Source organism: Sesamum indicum, linkage group LG9, assembly GCF_026168435.1.
Source record: "Sesamum indicum cultivar Baizhima isolate 11 linkage group LG9, ASM2616843v1, whole genome shotgun sequence".
In the NCBI taxonomy this organism is placed as follows: Eukaryota; Viridiplantae; Streptophyta; class Magnoliopsida; order Lamiales; family Pedaliaceae; genus Sesamum; species Sesamum indicum.
The window spans coordinates 23,584,826-23,601,198 of NC_142665.1; the positions used below are offsets into that span (position 1 = coordinate 23,584,826).

General features: G+C 35.7%; 3 protein-coding genes across 5 annotated transcripts; all 3 read right to left on the minus strand.

Annotated features, from left to right (window-relative positions):
* Positions 1-6,901: 6,901 nt before the first annotated feature.
* On the minus strand, positions 6,902-8,300 carry LOC105177571 (zinc finger protein CONSTANS-LIKE 2). The gene is made up of 2 exons (XM_011100775.3): positions 7,614-8,300; positions 6,902-7,502 (listed from the first exon to the last, which is right to left on the minus strand). The coding sequence occupies exons 1-2, from the start codon at positions 8,250-8,252 to the stop codon at positions 7,143-7,145; spliced, it is 999 nt and encodes a 332-aa protein (XP_011099077.1). The 5' UTR covers positions 8,253-8,300; the 3' UTR covers positions 6,902-7,142.
* A 1,268-nt stretch (positions 8,301-9,568) lies between these two features.
* Positions 9,569-11,954, minus strand: LOC105177572 (mediator of RNA polymerase II transcription subunit). Of its 2 annotated transcripts, XM_011100777.3 has the most exons (6): positions 11,689-11,954; positions 11,240-11,339; positions 10,950-11,007; positions 10,795-10,879; positions 10,523-10,704; positions 9,569-9,947 (listed from the first exon to the last, which is right to left on the minus strand). In XM_011100777.3, exons 1-6 carry the CDS (start codon positions 11,722-11,724, stop codon positions 9,845-9,847), a joined length of 564 nt encoding a protein of 187 aa, XP_011099079.1. In that variant the 5' UTR covers positions 11,725-11,954; the 3' UTR covers positions 9,569-9,844. The 2 variants fall into 2 exon arrangements, with proteins under 2 accessions (XP_011099079.1, XP_011099078.1); XM_011100776.3 differs by having other exon boundaries at positions 10,523-10,879; positions 11,689-11,952.
* A 746-nt stretch (positions 11,955-12,700) lies between these two features.
* LOC105177573 (protein CLAVATA3 INSENSITIVE RECEPTOR KINASE 5) lies at positions 12,701-16,123 on the minus strand. 2 transcript variants are annotated; one of them, XM_011100779.3, is made up of 11 exons: positions 15,713-16,123; positions 15,495-15,627; positions 15,320-15,391; positions 15,077-15,232; positions 14,911-14,982; positions 14,762-14,821; positions 14,555-14,655; positions 14,312-14,461; positions 13,881-14,222; positions 13,404-13,783; positions 12,701-13,315 (listed from the first exon to the last, which is right to left on the minus strand). In XM_011100779.3, exons 1-11 carry the CDS (start codon positions 15,819-15,821, stop codon positions 12,995-12,997), a joined length of 1,896 nt encoding a protein of 631 aa, XP_011099081.1. In that variant the 5' UTR covers positions 15,822-16,123; the 3' UTR covers positions 12,701-12,994. The 2 variants fall into 2 exon arrangements, with proteins under 2 accessions (XP_011099081.1, XP_011099082.1); XM_011100780.3 differs by having other exon boundaries at positions 15,077-15,220; positions 15,713-16,121.
* Between the last annotated feature and the right edge of the window lie 250 nt (positions 16,124-16,373).

Sequence of the window (16,373 nt, forward strand, 5' to 3'; positions counted from 1 at the left end):
TATAAATAATTTTGAAATTATAACCACTCTTGTAATAGCTTATTATACAACGATATTTATTAGGATATTTATAATTTTAAAAAGATATTTATAATTTTTTAAATAATGATAGATCATTATAATTAAAATAAACTTCAACAAAATTCCTTATAATTTAACCAACACAGAAAATAACACATTAAGAAATAGGGTGACGTTCCTTATTCCTCGGACGACTTAAAGGGCGGACATCCTATTCCTTTCTCGATTATAAACCAAATTTTGGGGAAACACACAAGTTTGCTGGCTACATGTGATGTGAACTACATGGAATATATGGAAAAATGACGGTAGGATCTTATGATATTGTAAATTAGTGTATTATTTTTTATAAAAAAATTAAGTAATTTATTTTTTTATATTTTTTAAAATTTAATAATTTACCTTCCTAAATACAGGATAAATTATTTTATTTTAATTAACACATGAAGATAAATTATTATTTTTTTCCATAGAAAAGTAATCTACTCATTTAGTATGACAGGGGTAAATTAAATATATTGTTGATATCTTTCTTTGCAGACAACCTAATCCCCACAATTAAGTCCCAAGGATACTCCAGCTACTTGAGTTCAAATTTTTTTATAAAATTTTTTGAATTTAAACTTAAAAATAGGTGTATGAATTTATTGAATTTGTAGGGCAAGGAGAAAAAAAGGAAAGTAATCGAGAACAAAAGCACATTCTAGAGGAATTTGGATTAGAATGAGAGTGGCATGGATCTTACTAGATTGTTGCAATTGTCGTTGATGATTTTGACCACACAACACAATTAATACAACGTTAATTAGTACAGCTTTTTTTCCTAATTACATTTAATGTTAATGATACTTTTCATAAGACTCCTCTAATAATTATCATTTACTTTGGTATTAGAATTCAATTAATTTCATTTAAAAATCAGGCATTCTGATCCCTTTTTTTTTTTTTTTGCAACTGTTCCTCAAATTAAACGCCATACATAATTAATATATAGTGAAAGCAGGAAAGTTGAAACTAATTTGTACATAAAACAAAAAACATTTCTTTATTTACAGTCCTACAAAATAAAAAAGAAACTCCAAGACAGTATTACGACTAAATTACGTACATCATATGGAAGCCTGTCAGAATATCTAGTTAATTATCGACTAAACTAAATATACAGTACATCAAAAATCATGCATATACACAAACAATTTAAGAGATATGTCGAACATGTTGAGAGCATGGGGGGATTGGTTTAGCGAGGTGGGTGGGGTTGGTTTCTCCGGCCATGATCACCACAACTCTGGCCTCCATTTCCGGCAGTAAAGCGTGCAGGGGCCTTTCCGATTTCTGATACGAGGATTGATGATGAGTAGTGTGAGAGGATTTGCAGTAAGAACAGAGGAGGAGTATCAATGCCACAGCTACAACTACCAACATGAGACCCAGACCTCCCAAGAGGTAGGGAACGGGGGAACCCAACTGCCGCAATCCGCCGTCAGCTGGGGCGGGGGCTGGCACTACTATTCCCGGCCTCATCTCTTTCTTATAGTGAACTCTCCAGAGAGACGTGGGTGTGTAGGTGGGTATGGTATATATATGAAGACTGCTTTGTTGTTGTGTTAGGACAGCAGAGCCTGAAAAGTAGGCAATGCTTTGCCTTGCTGTTTCCCATGCTAGTTAATCCCTCTTTCCAAGTCTCTTCTTTTCCTAGGTTTTCCCACTTTACCCCTTCGTGTTGCTTGCTACCATCCTCGTCCTCTTCCTTATCGTCGGACTTTCCAATCATATCATCTTCTCTCCCTAGAGTTTGACGCCAATCTTGTCTTTCTATTCTTTTATTCAAATGTACAATTGTGAAAAATTATTGTTTAAAATATCTATGATCGAATCGAATTAATTACAAAATAAATATATGATCGATCATTTTTTTTAATCGTACAAAAATTATAAGACAAGTGTATTACACTAGTTATATAATTGGTTCAAGCTATAATTTTAATTAAAATCATATTTAATTTTTACGAATCAAGCTAATTTCATCGGTATTATGTTTCAACATGTAAATTCATAATAAATATAAATTGGACGTGGGAGGGCATTTTAGTAAACATAACGGGGTTCGAATCTGAAGTAGCTGACGAAGCAAAACCGAGTGGAAAATTGGGTGGCGCCAAGGAAAAATGAGTGTGAATTTCTCTGAGTAGGGTGGGATGGGCAGTGGGTCCAACAAAACCTGTTCTTTGGGTTCAAGTATTTTTTAATTAACTAAGCCCAATATTTGCTCACATATAATTAATTAAATATGATATAAATTTTAGAATAAAATTAATATATAATTAAAATTTAAATCACTATATTTAAATTCTTAAGAAATCTGTAGTTACGAGGATTTGGTTTAGATTCTATGAAAAGGGTAGGTATTTATCCATTTAATTTTAATTAATATATTGCTTATGCAAGGATAGGTATGGTATTTTCTATTATTATTATTATTCTGATATGTATAAACCTTAATATTTTGATTTCTTTTGTTTTAAATTACTTTGTCTTCCCATTATGTACACACTAATGTTTATTTAATTTCATATCTCAAAATATCTTGATAATTAAATATTTTATTCGTTGTCAATGATATTATCATACATATAATTGGTGGAAGAAAAAGAAGAAGATGCACGCGCATTACCATAAACTATGGAAGAAAGACGAATAGATTTTGGCTTCAAATTATCATATTTTATATATGAACCTTTTTTTCTTTTTCTCCCTACAAAAGCTTCCCATTTCATTTTTTATTTTTTTCCCTTTACATGAAAACATACGCAACAAGATGCGGCCACAAAGTGCATTTTACGCACACACGCAACACAAAAATGCGTCAGTGGGGCTAAATATATGTTATAACTTATGTATTGATTCTCATTTAGTTATATTTTAATTTTTTACGACAGTAAATCAGCTGTAGAGATTCCATCCTAAATACACAAGGGGCGCAATCCTCCCAGATCAGTTTGTGGGGGTTCCGTCGTAATTTTTTCATTCGTTTGCCAATTAAAAAAAACAAAGCACACAAGAACACGCTAATGTGTAGGATGTGTGTTCAGTTTTTAGAGCACATAATGGACCCATAGACACTACACCGTTATTCCTCTCATACACCATTGCTCTATTTATACGTACCAAAATTAATTACCATTTAGTACCTTAACCTAACCATTAATGCCTCCTTTCTAATAATGCGACTTAATTATGCAAATTTTAACAAAATTAGGTATGATTACATATATATATATAAATATCGTCATTTGGCAGATATATATATATATATAAGTCGGTAGGCACTTGGCTCCCTATTCTCATCAAAATAATGACAACTACATACATTAGACATGATTTACACATGACAAGTTGATTGGTTAATAGTGAACCGGGACTTGCTCAATTAGTAAAATATAAATTTTGTAATTGAAAGATTATAAGTTGGAATTTCATAAATTTGGGTATATATTTACGTTTCTAGTTTAGTATTTTTGTTATTTTGTATCGATTGATTGCATTTGTTGATTAGAATTCTCATCAGATTATATAAAGAAAAATGATTAACTATTGTGAGTATTTATTGTTTAAGGAGCATTCCACACTTGACGTCACGTAACAATACTGTCAAGTCTTTTGATTCGTCAGTGTGCCACTAACATAGCAAAAGAAAGTTGGAACCGCGGTTAAAATATTGTTTCCTGGGACTTTCATTAAACCATCAAATAATTAAATAAAAATAATTGTTTCTTATATCCAATAAGAGTTTAGTTAGGAAAAAAAAAATAAAAATGAGGTGGAGGATGAGAATGAATAAGTGTGAGAAGCAGAGTTTTTTTGGTGCATAGTGGGAGTGGGTAGAAATAGAATGGGTCCTCTAGTTTAGAAAGTGGGACACCTACATTTCACATTTGCCAATCCCCTCACCATATAATTCAATTCATTGGTAAGTTAAAAAAATAATTATATTTACAAACCTGATCTATGATTTATTTACATACACTGTCATTATTTTTTGTCTAATTAAAAAAAACCATTCATGGCACTCAAAGAATATAGGTTGTTTATGTTTTCCGAGAGTGTATGCGTAATTTTCCAAAATAGAAAGGATGATTTATGTGAATGATGTTGTTTTTTTGTGGGTGTATGTATAATTTTTCAAAATACATGATTAGTTGTTGTAAATAAGCTATAGTTCAGGGGGTGTAGATGTGCTAATTAATACCACTTCATTTTTCTTTATCCGAGGACCTATTCTTACAGAAATAGGATGTCATGATTGGGCCACTTGATTGATCCTCTTAAGAGTTTTCCATTTTGAAGATATGAATATGATGAATATAAAGAATGGGGAGGAGAAAAAGTGTTGATGAAGAATTAAAACAAGGGATGGAAATGGATTAAAAAATATGATGGTGATGATGATCACATGAAATGACCTTTTGAAACATGTTAAAGCCAAAGGGTTTATAAAGTTGAGAATCATATCATATCAGTTGGTAGCTAGCTGATGATGTCTCTACACATAATTAAATAATTAAGAGGCTAATTTTATGTATGTCACTAGCTAGTGAGTGCAGAATCCATGACATGCACTCAAACTCCCATTTTCTCACTAATACTTTTAATTATATTGATGAATGCAAAACTGGAAACTACTCCTTTTCTATGATAGTTTGCAACAGAGATGAGGTGGCTTTTCAGGGATCTCACCAGCCAGTTTTTGGCTTTAAACTGGGATTTCTCTTATATTTGTTTAAGAAGATTGCATCAAGAGAATGAAAATGGTGGGGATCATCAATCCCCACCCATTTTTATAATATTTGATTTAGTGGAAACTAGGTTTATTTTTTAATGTATTTGTGGGGTTAATATTTGATGAGCTCTGCGGTAAAGTTATTTTAGTTAGGATAATTACAATGAGTTTAATCCACGTTTTTAGAATGAAATGACAAAAGTAAATTGATATTTGAGCAATCAGCCCTAAAAGCTAATGACGATTTATGTAAATGGAAGTTGGGTGGAAAATTTAGTGCTGTAAGATGCAATGGCCAATCCATGTAAAGAAAAAATTCACTACTTCCGCAAGTGTGATGGTTGAGATTCCTAATTTTTGTGGTCTTCTCTGGTAATAAGGGCCTGTTTTTAGCCCATGTACGTTTCTCTTCATATTAGGCCTCTTCCATTCCCTCAACGCAATCATCCAAACTTCAAATCCTCTTTTCCTTTTTTTGAATCCACATAATACATATAGCGAATAACATCGATGTGTTCGTTCAATGACATCATAAGTTCATAATTCGTCACTCGTCAGTTGAGACTTGAAAATTATGAGAATATAAAATTATAATAATATAATTAATAAAATTAAAATATATATATCAAAAACTCGATTATTTGGTTCAATTCGGTTACCGAGTGGAAAAAAAATAATTAACTGATAGTAATTATTTTTTTCTTAAATAACTGAATTTTTGGTTTGGTTCAGTTTCGGCCGGTTAACCAAATTCCACACAACTTTAATTCATACATCAAATTTGGACCTTTGAATTTCACAAAAAATACGAATTATCATGTGATATGAGATATGTGCAAAACAATATATGAAAATATAAATGTTAAGTTATTTTGTTTATATTTTTTAAAATAAAGTAATTTATCTTTTTAGAAAGAGTGGTGTATTGTAAGGAATCTTATTACGATTATGTATGATTTTTAAAAATAAAATATTATTTTTATATAATGTATTATATATAATTATTAAAATATTTAGTTAAAAAATAAAAATACTATTCTATATATAATATATATTATACATACTTTTAATTCTAAAAAAAAAACCAACTTCTTCGCGCTTCTACCCCTTCCCAACACCCGCCCCATCACTGCTCCCCTCTCCCCCTTCCCTAACTCTCGCTCGCCCTCACCCCCCAATTCCGTCGTTGCCCCTTTCCCATATCCCACCGGCACTCCCCGTTTCCCTCTCCCATCATCGGCACTCCCCTTTCAAGTTGCCGGTCCTCCAACCCCTCATTCTCTCTCTTTATATATATATATATATATATATAAACTTTTTTTCACATTTATATATAAATATATTATACATATATCTTTTAATTAAAAATTATACAAATATATAATTGTAAATCTAGGTCTTTGATCTGAATTGAAAAAAATCTAGGCCATTGATCTAATTTGACTTTTAGATTTGTTCAAATTTAATATTTTTAAATAAGGTTATAAATATTATTTGATAATTGAAAAATAAAAAATAAGCCTGGTGAATTGTACAAAATTGCGTAAATGAATTGTTGTATTTTAATTAACACAGAAAAAATGATTAACATATTTTTTTTCAAAAGTCAATTTCCAAATTATAGTATTTTAAATGTTTTGTGTGTTTAACCGATAACCATTGAAAAACTTATTTCATAGAAATTTGTAACCTAATCTATTGAAAACAAACTTCTGAAACTACCCTTCTAGACATCATTATTACCTAATAAAAAAAGAAGATGATACAACATGTTATCATATTATGTTGACTTTTTAAAATATAAAAATAATATTATACTATATAGTTATTTACAGAGTTTCTATATAACAAATTAAATTCAAACGATTTCTCATTTTCATATCTATAAATCTAGATTTGAAAATATACATTCCAAGCGTACTTTTATTTCTGACACAAAATCAAAAAAAATATTTTGGAAATGTTGAAAATTGAAAATAAAAATAAAAAGGAAAAGTAAACGGGGGCATTAATGTGGATGGTGGGAGTTCTCCTCTTAAAACAAATATTGCCATAAATGATCCAACAAAAGTCAGACAATAGTTCTCCAACAACTTCATCTGTAACGAAACCATAACATACGTATATGCACAACCTCTTCCAGATACAGAAGCATCACCAATCCATATACAGATATACACATGGACATGGGAACAGCAGGCAGAGAATTCATCAGGTGATCATCCCAGCATTATAAATAACAATTACACGTAGTTAACAGTATTATCAGTACAGTTTTAGAGTATGTTATTACAAATCAAACATAGATATCATCTTGGTCCAACCATTTTTATACCTGAACTCAGAATGATGGAACAATTCCATATTCACTTTCTCCCATTAGAGGTGCAGCAAACATCTGCTCCACTTCGACTCCAACATCTTTTCTCTTGGCGAATCGACCTTTGATCCGGGGTCTGGTTTCTGCATAAGCTTTTCTTGATGCGTACCTTATTGTCTTCTCGAACTTCCTCGTCTTCTTCTTCTCTCTGTACCTCAGAACTCGGGCTTCTCTGTCCATTGGAGTCAGCTGAGTCGGCACCTGGATTGGAGGGCCTGAGAAAAGATCGATCGTCCCTTTCGGGGGCCGTTGGTGGGAGATGGAAATTTCAGTCATTGTTGATTCTGGAACTACTCCAACATCCATTGGTGATAGGGAAACCTGATATTATCACCACGAAGAACGATATGTAAGTGCGAACAGTTTCATTGCAGACACTGGCATAGTATGAAGGCAAATAGGCTGTAATAATGAGTGATGATGAAGGCTTACATTGTGAGACATTGAATTAGGATAGCTGTATGCAGTGTTGGAGACCTCATACTCCAAGCCCAATTGAAAACAATCCTTTACTTTCTGGTACTGTGTTGGCACAACGCTGTCGCTGTAATGTTGCTGCTGGTTGGTGAAGTGCTCATTGAACTGACTATTCTGGCATGAATTGTAGTCATCAAGGTCCAAATACTCATCCATCGTTCCACCAAAGAGCGCTGCCGTCGGCCCGTTGTCATGGCTTTGGTTGTCGCCATTCTTGACAGGATTCAGCAGCAGCCATGAAGCTGCTTCATCTTCATCTTCTCCATCAACAGTCTCATCAGCTTCCTGAGTCAAGAATTCTTCCTCTGCATCTCCTGCCGCCGGCCCAGTTATTAATCCAGGAGCAGAAGGGCCGTAGAGTGTATTAGGAACCTGCGGAATGGGTACGCGATGGTGGCGGCGGGCGAGAGGGTTGGCGGAGTGGATATCAGAATCACAGGCCGCACAGAGGGACGCGGCGTCAGCCTTGCATAGGAAGGCTGCCGGAGCGCGTTCACAGGCTTCGCACAGCCAGAACGGCTGGCGGCGGGACGAAAGCCAGTTGTATCTGGCGCCTCCGGGGTCGTTTCCGGCGCTGTTTTCGACTTTCAGCATTGTAATTTGGTTGCTCTGTTTTGATTAGCGATTGTTTCAGTGTACGAGTGTCGGGGTGGGAGTTAATAGGAGGGAACTGCGGGAATCCATGAGACGACAGATGGCAAGAAATTAGTGGGTGGGAAAAGCGGGTAACGAAACTTGTGGCTGCAATAAAATTTGATGGGGCCTTGAGAGTCTCAAGGGGTCCAGAGAGTTGGCTTTTGGATTCAATTGATTTGGGGAATTCAAGTGTATCATGGTGCTGTTGCTGTTGCATCAATAGTTGTACACACTCTTTTAGTGCACTACCAAGATAAAACATTATTCTTGTAAGGTACAAAAGTTTCATGATTTAGAATAACTACAGTCAACAATAAAAAAGGACATAACTCGTTTAGACCCACCATACATGGTTTATTTCGACATTTAGAGTCTTAATATTCATTGGGTATGATGCAAATATGCAGTTTCAGAAGAAAGGTGAGAGGAATTTGAGATTAGGCTTTTTATACATTAAATACTAATCAAACACGTCTTTTACCTCCTCGATGTCATTGTGAAGCAAATTCGTTCATGAAATTACTAACCACGGTATAATTTTTTGTCGGGATTAAGAGAAAAATTTGATATAAGAACAAACTTAATGTGTTAGTAAATTGATGGACAATTAGTGAATTTAATGAAAATCACAATTCATTTTATTGAAGGAAACAGATGGTTTGAACCAAATCCAAGTAACGAATTGGAATTAGAATCCAAAATACTTGATAGGCCTACCACAAACCAATTTTGCCACCATGGTACATACATAGACATATTGCATGTGCCTATTGGGGAAATCAAAATGAAATGAAATCGCCATCAATGTCATGGGAGTCCCACTGCAGGCCCAATAGAACAAGAGCTACACTACTAAGTGGCAGTCAGAAATGAACAGTCTGGTAACATTGATTTTGTTTTTTTGTTTGGAGATAAACCGGAAACTAATAACACTTTGTGGTGGACGTGGCTAAAATTGGATCAATGAAAGAAACTATGATGAGTCAGATGAGCCCAGCAGTGTATAGTAGAGAAGGGGAGGATCACTATAAACCTCAGCCACCAGTTCTCACAAGTATAAGCACCTATCTGTATCACGTGGGCTTATGGACCCAATGAAAGAAATAGATGCGCATCTGCCCTTTCCTTTGGAACCCCTCCAATCAATTATCAAACAAAAAAAAACCCTCCAATCACCATCAATCCTTTAATGAAAATTTTTACACGTTTACAAGGTTCATTGTGTTTATCCCTTTAATCTGAGAAATACAAAATAAAATAAAAAAGAAAAAAAATTAATCCCCATAATGTGGCTCTTGAATAAACAGTAAGGTCAAACAAGAACAGATTTACAGGTTCTCCCCTAATACACAGTGTGGAATGAGTGAGAGAGGGGAGCTTATGTAGAAACCCAAAGGCTACTACTGTCAATGGATGGCATTCATAAAGGAGTAAATGTGAAGTTTGCCTCTACATGTGGCACTAATCTGCTGAAAATTTGATGAAAAACTAATAGCAGGAAGTAGCTAGTAATTCACAATTTTTTAGTATTTGGAACTTTTGCAAGTCTGCTAAAGTGCTGTTCCTCCGCCATCTGACATCAGCGATGCAGCAGCTGCAGCAGCAGTGGGAACAACTCCTGTTGAGACACCGGGTTTTGATAGATGGAGTAACCTGAAAAATTGATAAAGAAATTTATTATTCCTCATTGTGTAAGGTAGAAATTTGACTTCATATGTAACCAAATTGAAGCACAAATTCAGAGACCAGAAAGTGTAAAAATTTAAGAATGAGAGCCAAGAATTTGGATGAACATAAGAATGCCTCTCCATCACTTTCATTTTCTTGCGTGCTATTAATCTTTGAACATGCAAACTTGCAAAAAGACAAGATGGGGAGAAAGTTTATATAGTTCAGTTATAGGTTGATGACTTAATATCTTGGTCAAATGCTTATGTAAGGAATGAATGTCTGCATCATTTAATCAACACTTTCTGGCATTAAATCAGTACTCTAGCCAGTTACAGAAAAGTTATATAAATGGAGGAACCACTATCTAGTTATACCTGTGGTCTTATAGTCAGATGTATATAGTATGTAGAAGACAATTCTTGTGACTCCGTTAAGATCCCAAAATTATTATCTGTTTCTTTGTGGAACACACAAATTACTCAACTAGCCAAGACCTAGAATTTCAAACCTCACAGTCAAGAATCTTTAGCAGAAGAAAATTGAACAGATGCACTTACGGTGCAAGATATTCACAAAAAGATGACACAGCTGCAACAACTTCCGTGTAGTTCTCAGACGATGCAGGGGCTGTCACTTCAACCAGCTGTATACCTGGTGTTACTGGCACTGCATCGTCAGTTGCATGCAGTTTCAGCATTTTATTAATTGAAGACACTGTCACTGTTATCTGAGCACCTCTCTGGAAATGGAAGGCAGATCCCACCCTCAGCAGTTCATGGTCTAACTTGTATCCAAGAGCATAAAATAAGCGAAGTGCATTTTTGCTTACTTTACTTTCTGCCATAGTCCTTACCAGCACTGATATTTGCTCAGCACCAGCACCCCGCATCGCACCACCAATGTGGCGGACAGTCCTAAGCATTATTTAATATTCCATATCAGTTAATAACAAAAAGGTATGTCATCATTGAATCCCCTTCTTACCATGCGGGTTCAGGCTGCTCAAGATCACATAGAAGTCGAACTTCAGATGATACTAATCCTACAAGAAAGAAAGAACATATCTCAAATGAACTAAAATACCATAAAATTTAGTCAGCCATGTCACTAATTGTGACGGAGACATGTAACAAACTGCCGAGACTAGGTGAGTTACACACGTTTTAGATGATTATAGGAATAAAGAGTTGGAGTAAATTATCAAGGATGCAAATTCATGTAAATTTATGTATATCTGTGCTTAGTCCTTAAAAAGCTCGAGAGAGAATCAATACCAAGGTTTGGGACACTTTTCAAGCATAACTCATGAATTCTCAGACTCTCTCTATGAACGCCAGAAAGTCCTTGAAGAAGAATCTCCAGGGCCTCCACATGCTGAAGAACAATGTAATGACTAATATATCAAACAACGAAACCCACATCCAGGGAAAAAGAAAGAAAGAAAATAAAATCAAGCAAAATTCCAAATAATACGAGGCTAGAACTCATCCACATTTCCAAGGTTAGAGTTCATGATCACGCGCATAGTCAAATTTAATCTGCAAAGTATACTGCTATAAAACTACAAGAACATAAAATAAAACAATACGATACAAAATAGTTTTTTTTTCAAACTTTCAGCAGATAGAATTCAGTTCGACAAATTCTAACTTAAGTGATAAAAGAATCACAGTAGCATGTATTACGGCGACACAAGCTCGGCAGTTCTTCTCTGTGAACTTACCTTAGTCTCTATAATTCCCTGAACAACACACTCCATCCTGATTCCTGTCCCGAACTTTCTCTAATCAATCTCTGAAGTATAATGCGGGAAGACAAATTAAGTTGAATCAGTACAGTGATTTCCAAGGCAAAAGTTGAAAAGAATTATCAAGCACATGGAATTCAGTGTTTGATTGAGTAAATTAGGGTTTAATTTCTAAAATTCCGAAGAAACTAATAAAACCCGGGGAACGAGAGGGAAAGATCGAGAGAGCGAGAGAGAGAGAGAGGGGGGGGGGGTGTTTTATGGGCTCGGGGAATTGTTGGGGGCACACGAAACGGCCCATTATTGAATGATCTTAAGTTATCTAAAGCCCAAATAGTAACATTATTCTGTTGTGTTTTCTGGAATTCCTCTCAATTGGATAAAACTCCCCATTCACCATTTATTAATCAAATATTGGATTATTTTAGGGATGAATTTGATTCTTTTGAGTCGAACCCGGTTCATCTCAGGATTCTGACACACATGGTATTCTCAGGAGTCAGGGCAAGCCCTAATATCATCCCCTACATTCATGGGAATCTATAAATACTCCTCTAACTCAATATTTAGGTGTGTATTTATTATTTTTAAATTTTAGTTCCGACCTTAACATTAATAGACCATCTTACTAAAACTTGACCATCGCACTATTCTAATTGGGATGACTCCATCACCTTTTACATGTCCTTTGAACCTCAAAACGGCCCCTTACGACCTTTCGATCTCGTCCGAAGAAGAACAAATATTTTTGAAGAATTATCTTTAGGGCATTGAGAGTATTTACATGAATTTATAAACTCTTAAAATACTTCATAAAATAATTAAAATTTCGTAATATGATGTAGAGATTTTATAAGATATTTAAAAGAATAAATTTATTCTATTAAAAAGAATAAGATGTTATAATTTTATGAGCTTATTTGGAAAAAAATAATGATTCTATTACTTAACCAAAAAAGATAGAATATTGGACTGACAGACTTGAGAATTTCATCACACTCCAAAAATAATAAATCACTCAAATTTAGAGTAAGAACAACACTTCTCCCCCCTATTGGAATGGCATCAACTCATCTCATACAAAAAGGATTAAAAAACCAAAAAAAAAAAAAAGTATATACAGTAGGGATGAAACATCAGAGCTCTTTGAAGCTTGGATGTTTGCTATGCTATTACAACAAAATAAAGAAAACGGCCCTTCATTACTCTTTAACTATATGTGACCTTCTCCTTTGAGAAGTCGGGTGATTTGTCCATCACTTAGACAAATGCAAGTTGTTTTTCACCTTGGACCAGACAGTTCTATGGCTTGTGCCAGCAACGAAGAATCATCGGTGAGGTCTGAATATCGTTCGGATGACGAGAGCTCCTGTGTTTTCAGCTTGTTTGACTCTAGTCTCTGTGATGCTTCCCACCTCTCTGCTAGTCCATCTCCTTCGAGCATTCTAACCACTTCAGACATTTTCGGCCTCAGGCCGGGAAGATATTGTGTGCACAAGAGAGCCACTTGGACCATCTCCTCTAGTTCTATTCTGTCATAGTTGTTTTTCAAATCTTTGTCGACGAGATCCTCTAATTTCTTCTCTTGGTGGAGTTTCTTCACCTGGAGCATAGTTTGATGAAAGTGTTTATTGTGCTAGAAATGAATCCAGTCTTGTAACTTAAATTAAACAAGATGTGCATGTGCTCACCCAATCAAGAACTGCCCCTTTTTGATTTGCTGACTTGCCAAATTGTAATGCTCGTTGTCCCGTGATGAGTTCAAGCAGAAGGATCCCAAATCCGAACACATCTGTCTTTTCAGAAGACTGGCCTGTAGATAGATATTCCGGGGCTATATGCCCCACTGTCCCACGAACAGCAGTCGTTACATGAGAATCTTGGTGATCTAACAGCTTCGCCAACCCGAAATCTCCTACCACTGCCTCACAGTAGTCATCAAGAAGTATATTTGCAGCCTTGACGTCTCGGTGAATTATCTTTGGATCACACTGCTCATGGAGATATAACAGCCCCCTTGCCGCTCCTAACGCAATTCGTTTTCGTGTGCCCCAGTCCAAGACTGGTTTTGCTGTTCAAGTGAAATGAACAACATTACTATACTTGATCAAGCAAAAAGAATAATGTTCGTGCGCTAATGGATTATGAGGGATGGAAGAGAACTATACATTTGAGACGCGAAGCAACACTTCCGTTCGACATGTAGGGGTAGACTAAAAGCTTCTCAGTTGCCGTCATACAGAAACCATATAGTCTTAGAAGGTTGCGATGAACAGCTAGGCTGATCATCTCAACTTCCGTCTGGAATTGTTTCTCCCCACCGGCCGTGCTACCGTCTTTAAGCCTCTTGACAGCCACAGCTGTCCCGTCTGGGAGATAGCCCTTGTAGACATTTCCAAACCCGCCTTTGCCTAAGATGTTTTTGCTGCTAAAATTGTTGGTTGCAAGCTGCAGTTCCCTTAACTGGAACCTCCTTAAGTTTCCAAGGGAGACTTCCTCGTGTTGACGATCTGAGATTTTAATATGATATATTGTTAGTTCAAGATCTGAGCTAGTCTATTGTGCTAGTTCAATTGAATTTCAAGAGTACTGTCCAAACCATTGACGTCAAAGAAGTTTTGTTGCTTATGCCTATGTCTTCTCCATAAAAACAGCCCAAATCCGAGGACAAGTAGACAGATGCTACTGATGCTTGTTCCAAATGCAATGGCAAGCTTGCGATGTTTTGATTTGGCCGAAGCAAGAGCAGCTGTTGGAAGAATTAATCAGAACAACATCGGGATAACAGACAACATATGAAGAAAACCAAAAAACTTTAAAAAATTAAGCAATACAATCATACTCTCTGAAGTGTTCAAGGTCATGGACATTGGCATCAATGTTATGCCACCGTTACATTGTGGCTCGGATCCCGTCTCACATATTAAGGGGTTTCCAATGATACTGTAATAACAAGTAAAAACAAACAGCAGGAGGGTTTAACTTATCTTAGTTCCACTACAACAGCATATGCAGACTCGCAACGAATCAAAATAGGACAATGTCTTACTTAAATGTCTTGGAAGGGAATCTAGGTACAGGTCCACTCAAGTTGTTGTAAGACAAGTCCCTGAAATCAGAAAAGCACAATAAACTTACAAAAATTCTAATGAGAAGACAGAATTTGCTAGCTGATGCAAAGAGGGAAACGACAATTACACAAGAGAAAGCTGTGTCATGTTGGTTAGTGACAATGGAATCTCTCCAGAGAGACTGTTATTGTTTAGCCTCCTGATTCAGTAAAATAAATCACGTCAGACTATCATCAACTCAAAGATACACTTCATATACTACTTAACTTATCAAATTCAACTTCAGTGCTTACATGTACTGGAGACTTTTCAAGTGGCCTAAGGCAGGAGGAATGCTGCCAATGAAGAGGTTATTTGAAAGATCAAGTGTTTGAAGCTTTGACAGCCTCCCAAGTTCAACTGGGATTGGTCCTGTTATGTTGTTGTTCTGCAACAGTCTGCAAGAAAATCTCATGTCCACCAAGAAACTACCTTCTTACAGAGAAAACTAAACATGAAACAAAGTTTAAACACTTAACCTAATACTCTGTACTTACATTATCTGAAGATTCGTCAAATTCCCAATGCTTGGAGATAGAGTACCAGATAAATTCTGACTAGGACTCCCTCTGCATAAGACAATCTATCAACCAAATTAACATCCTAAAATCTTTATGAATCCCTCAAGTGGTTAAGAGAAAAAGGTAGGTTCTGGTTAGGGATAAGGCTTACAGGCCAATAACAAGACTCTCAGAAGAACAAGTGACCATAGTCCAGCTACATGGATCAACAGCATCCCCATCCCAATTGTCAAGAACCCCATGAGGATCCCTCAAACCAGCTTTTATGCCCATTAAAGCTTGCACTGGATGCAATCAAAAAAAATCCAAGATAAGCAGATATCTTCATTTCACCATCACAAGTTCAAATTCTCATACTGGGATGTGTACCTTCAAAGTTTACACCTTTGGGAGAAAGCAAACCTATCGCAGAGCTCCAAAAGCATAGAAATGTGATGACCCAAAGTGCCGCTTCCATCTCTCTTCTTCTCATTTCCATTGGGGCAAAAACAACTGAAGATTGCTTATTGCTAGAGATGAAGCTGTTCTCACTCACTCACTCACCAATGGCTCCTTCTTCCTTGGATGAGTAGTGTAATGATCTCCAGATGAAAACTCAGTTCTTGCTTTCTATGGCAGAAATTCATTTTCATAGTCTGCCAGTCCAAGAAAAGTAACTCAGTCTTTTGTGCTGTATAAAGGAAACTAGCAGCACGCCTGTCACGGGTCAGGAGATTGTCAAGAAAAGAATATTTTACAAACAAAAAGTTAACCTAAGATGGGATAAATTCTACTATATGATTGTGTGTGTATGTGTGTGAATCTGTGAGTGTTTATTTGAGATAATGTTTTAGCATTAATATTCTTTAACGATTTCAAATTTTTGAGCAGTAAATCAAGACAAAAACAGTGCCCAGACAAAATAATCCAAGTATCTTCATGGGCCAGTCAGTCACTAGGTAGCCATATTATTGCATGGAAATGTGTAGTCTCGGGGTAAGTACAACTTAATCTTGTCATTATCCCTGTGAACTTTTATGTAATAATAAGA

Bases quoted from the DNA above. Each gene is read 5' to 3' on its own strand.
- LOC105177573 (XM_011100779.3), bottom strand. From the start codon at position 15,821: ATGGAAATGAGAAGAAGAGAGATGGAAGCGGCACTTTGGGTCATCACA. The intron at 14,462-14,554 runs GTATGATTGTAT...TTCTTCCAACAG, and splicing joins GACCTTGAACACTTCAGAGA to CTGCTCTTGCTTCGGCCAAA. The intron at 13,316-13,403 runs GTGAGCACATGC...ACTATGCTCCAG, and splicing joins AAGGGGCAGTTCTTGATTGG to GTGAAGAAACTCCACCAAGA.
- LOC105177571 (XM_011100775.3), bottom strand. From the start codon at position 8,252: ATGCTGAAAGTCGAAAACAGCGCCGGAAACGACCCCGGAGGCGCCAGA. The intron at 7,503-7,613 runs GTAAGCCTTCAT...TGATAATATCAG, and splicing joins CTAATTCAATGTCTCACAAT to GTTTCCCTATCACCAATGGA.
- LOC105177572 (XM_011100776.3), bottom strand. From the start codon at position 11,724: ATGGAGTGTGTTGTTCAGGGAATTATAGAGACTAAG. The intron at 11,340-11,688 runs GTAAGTTCACAG...ATTGTTCTTCAG, and splicing joins AGGGAATTATAGAGACTAAG to CATGTGGAGGCCCTGGAGAT. The intron at 11,008-11,239 runs GTATTGATTCTC...TCTTTCTTGTAG, and splicing joins GAAAAGTGTCCCAAACCTTG to GATTAGTATCATCTGAAGTT.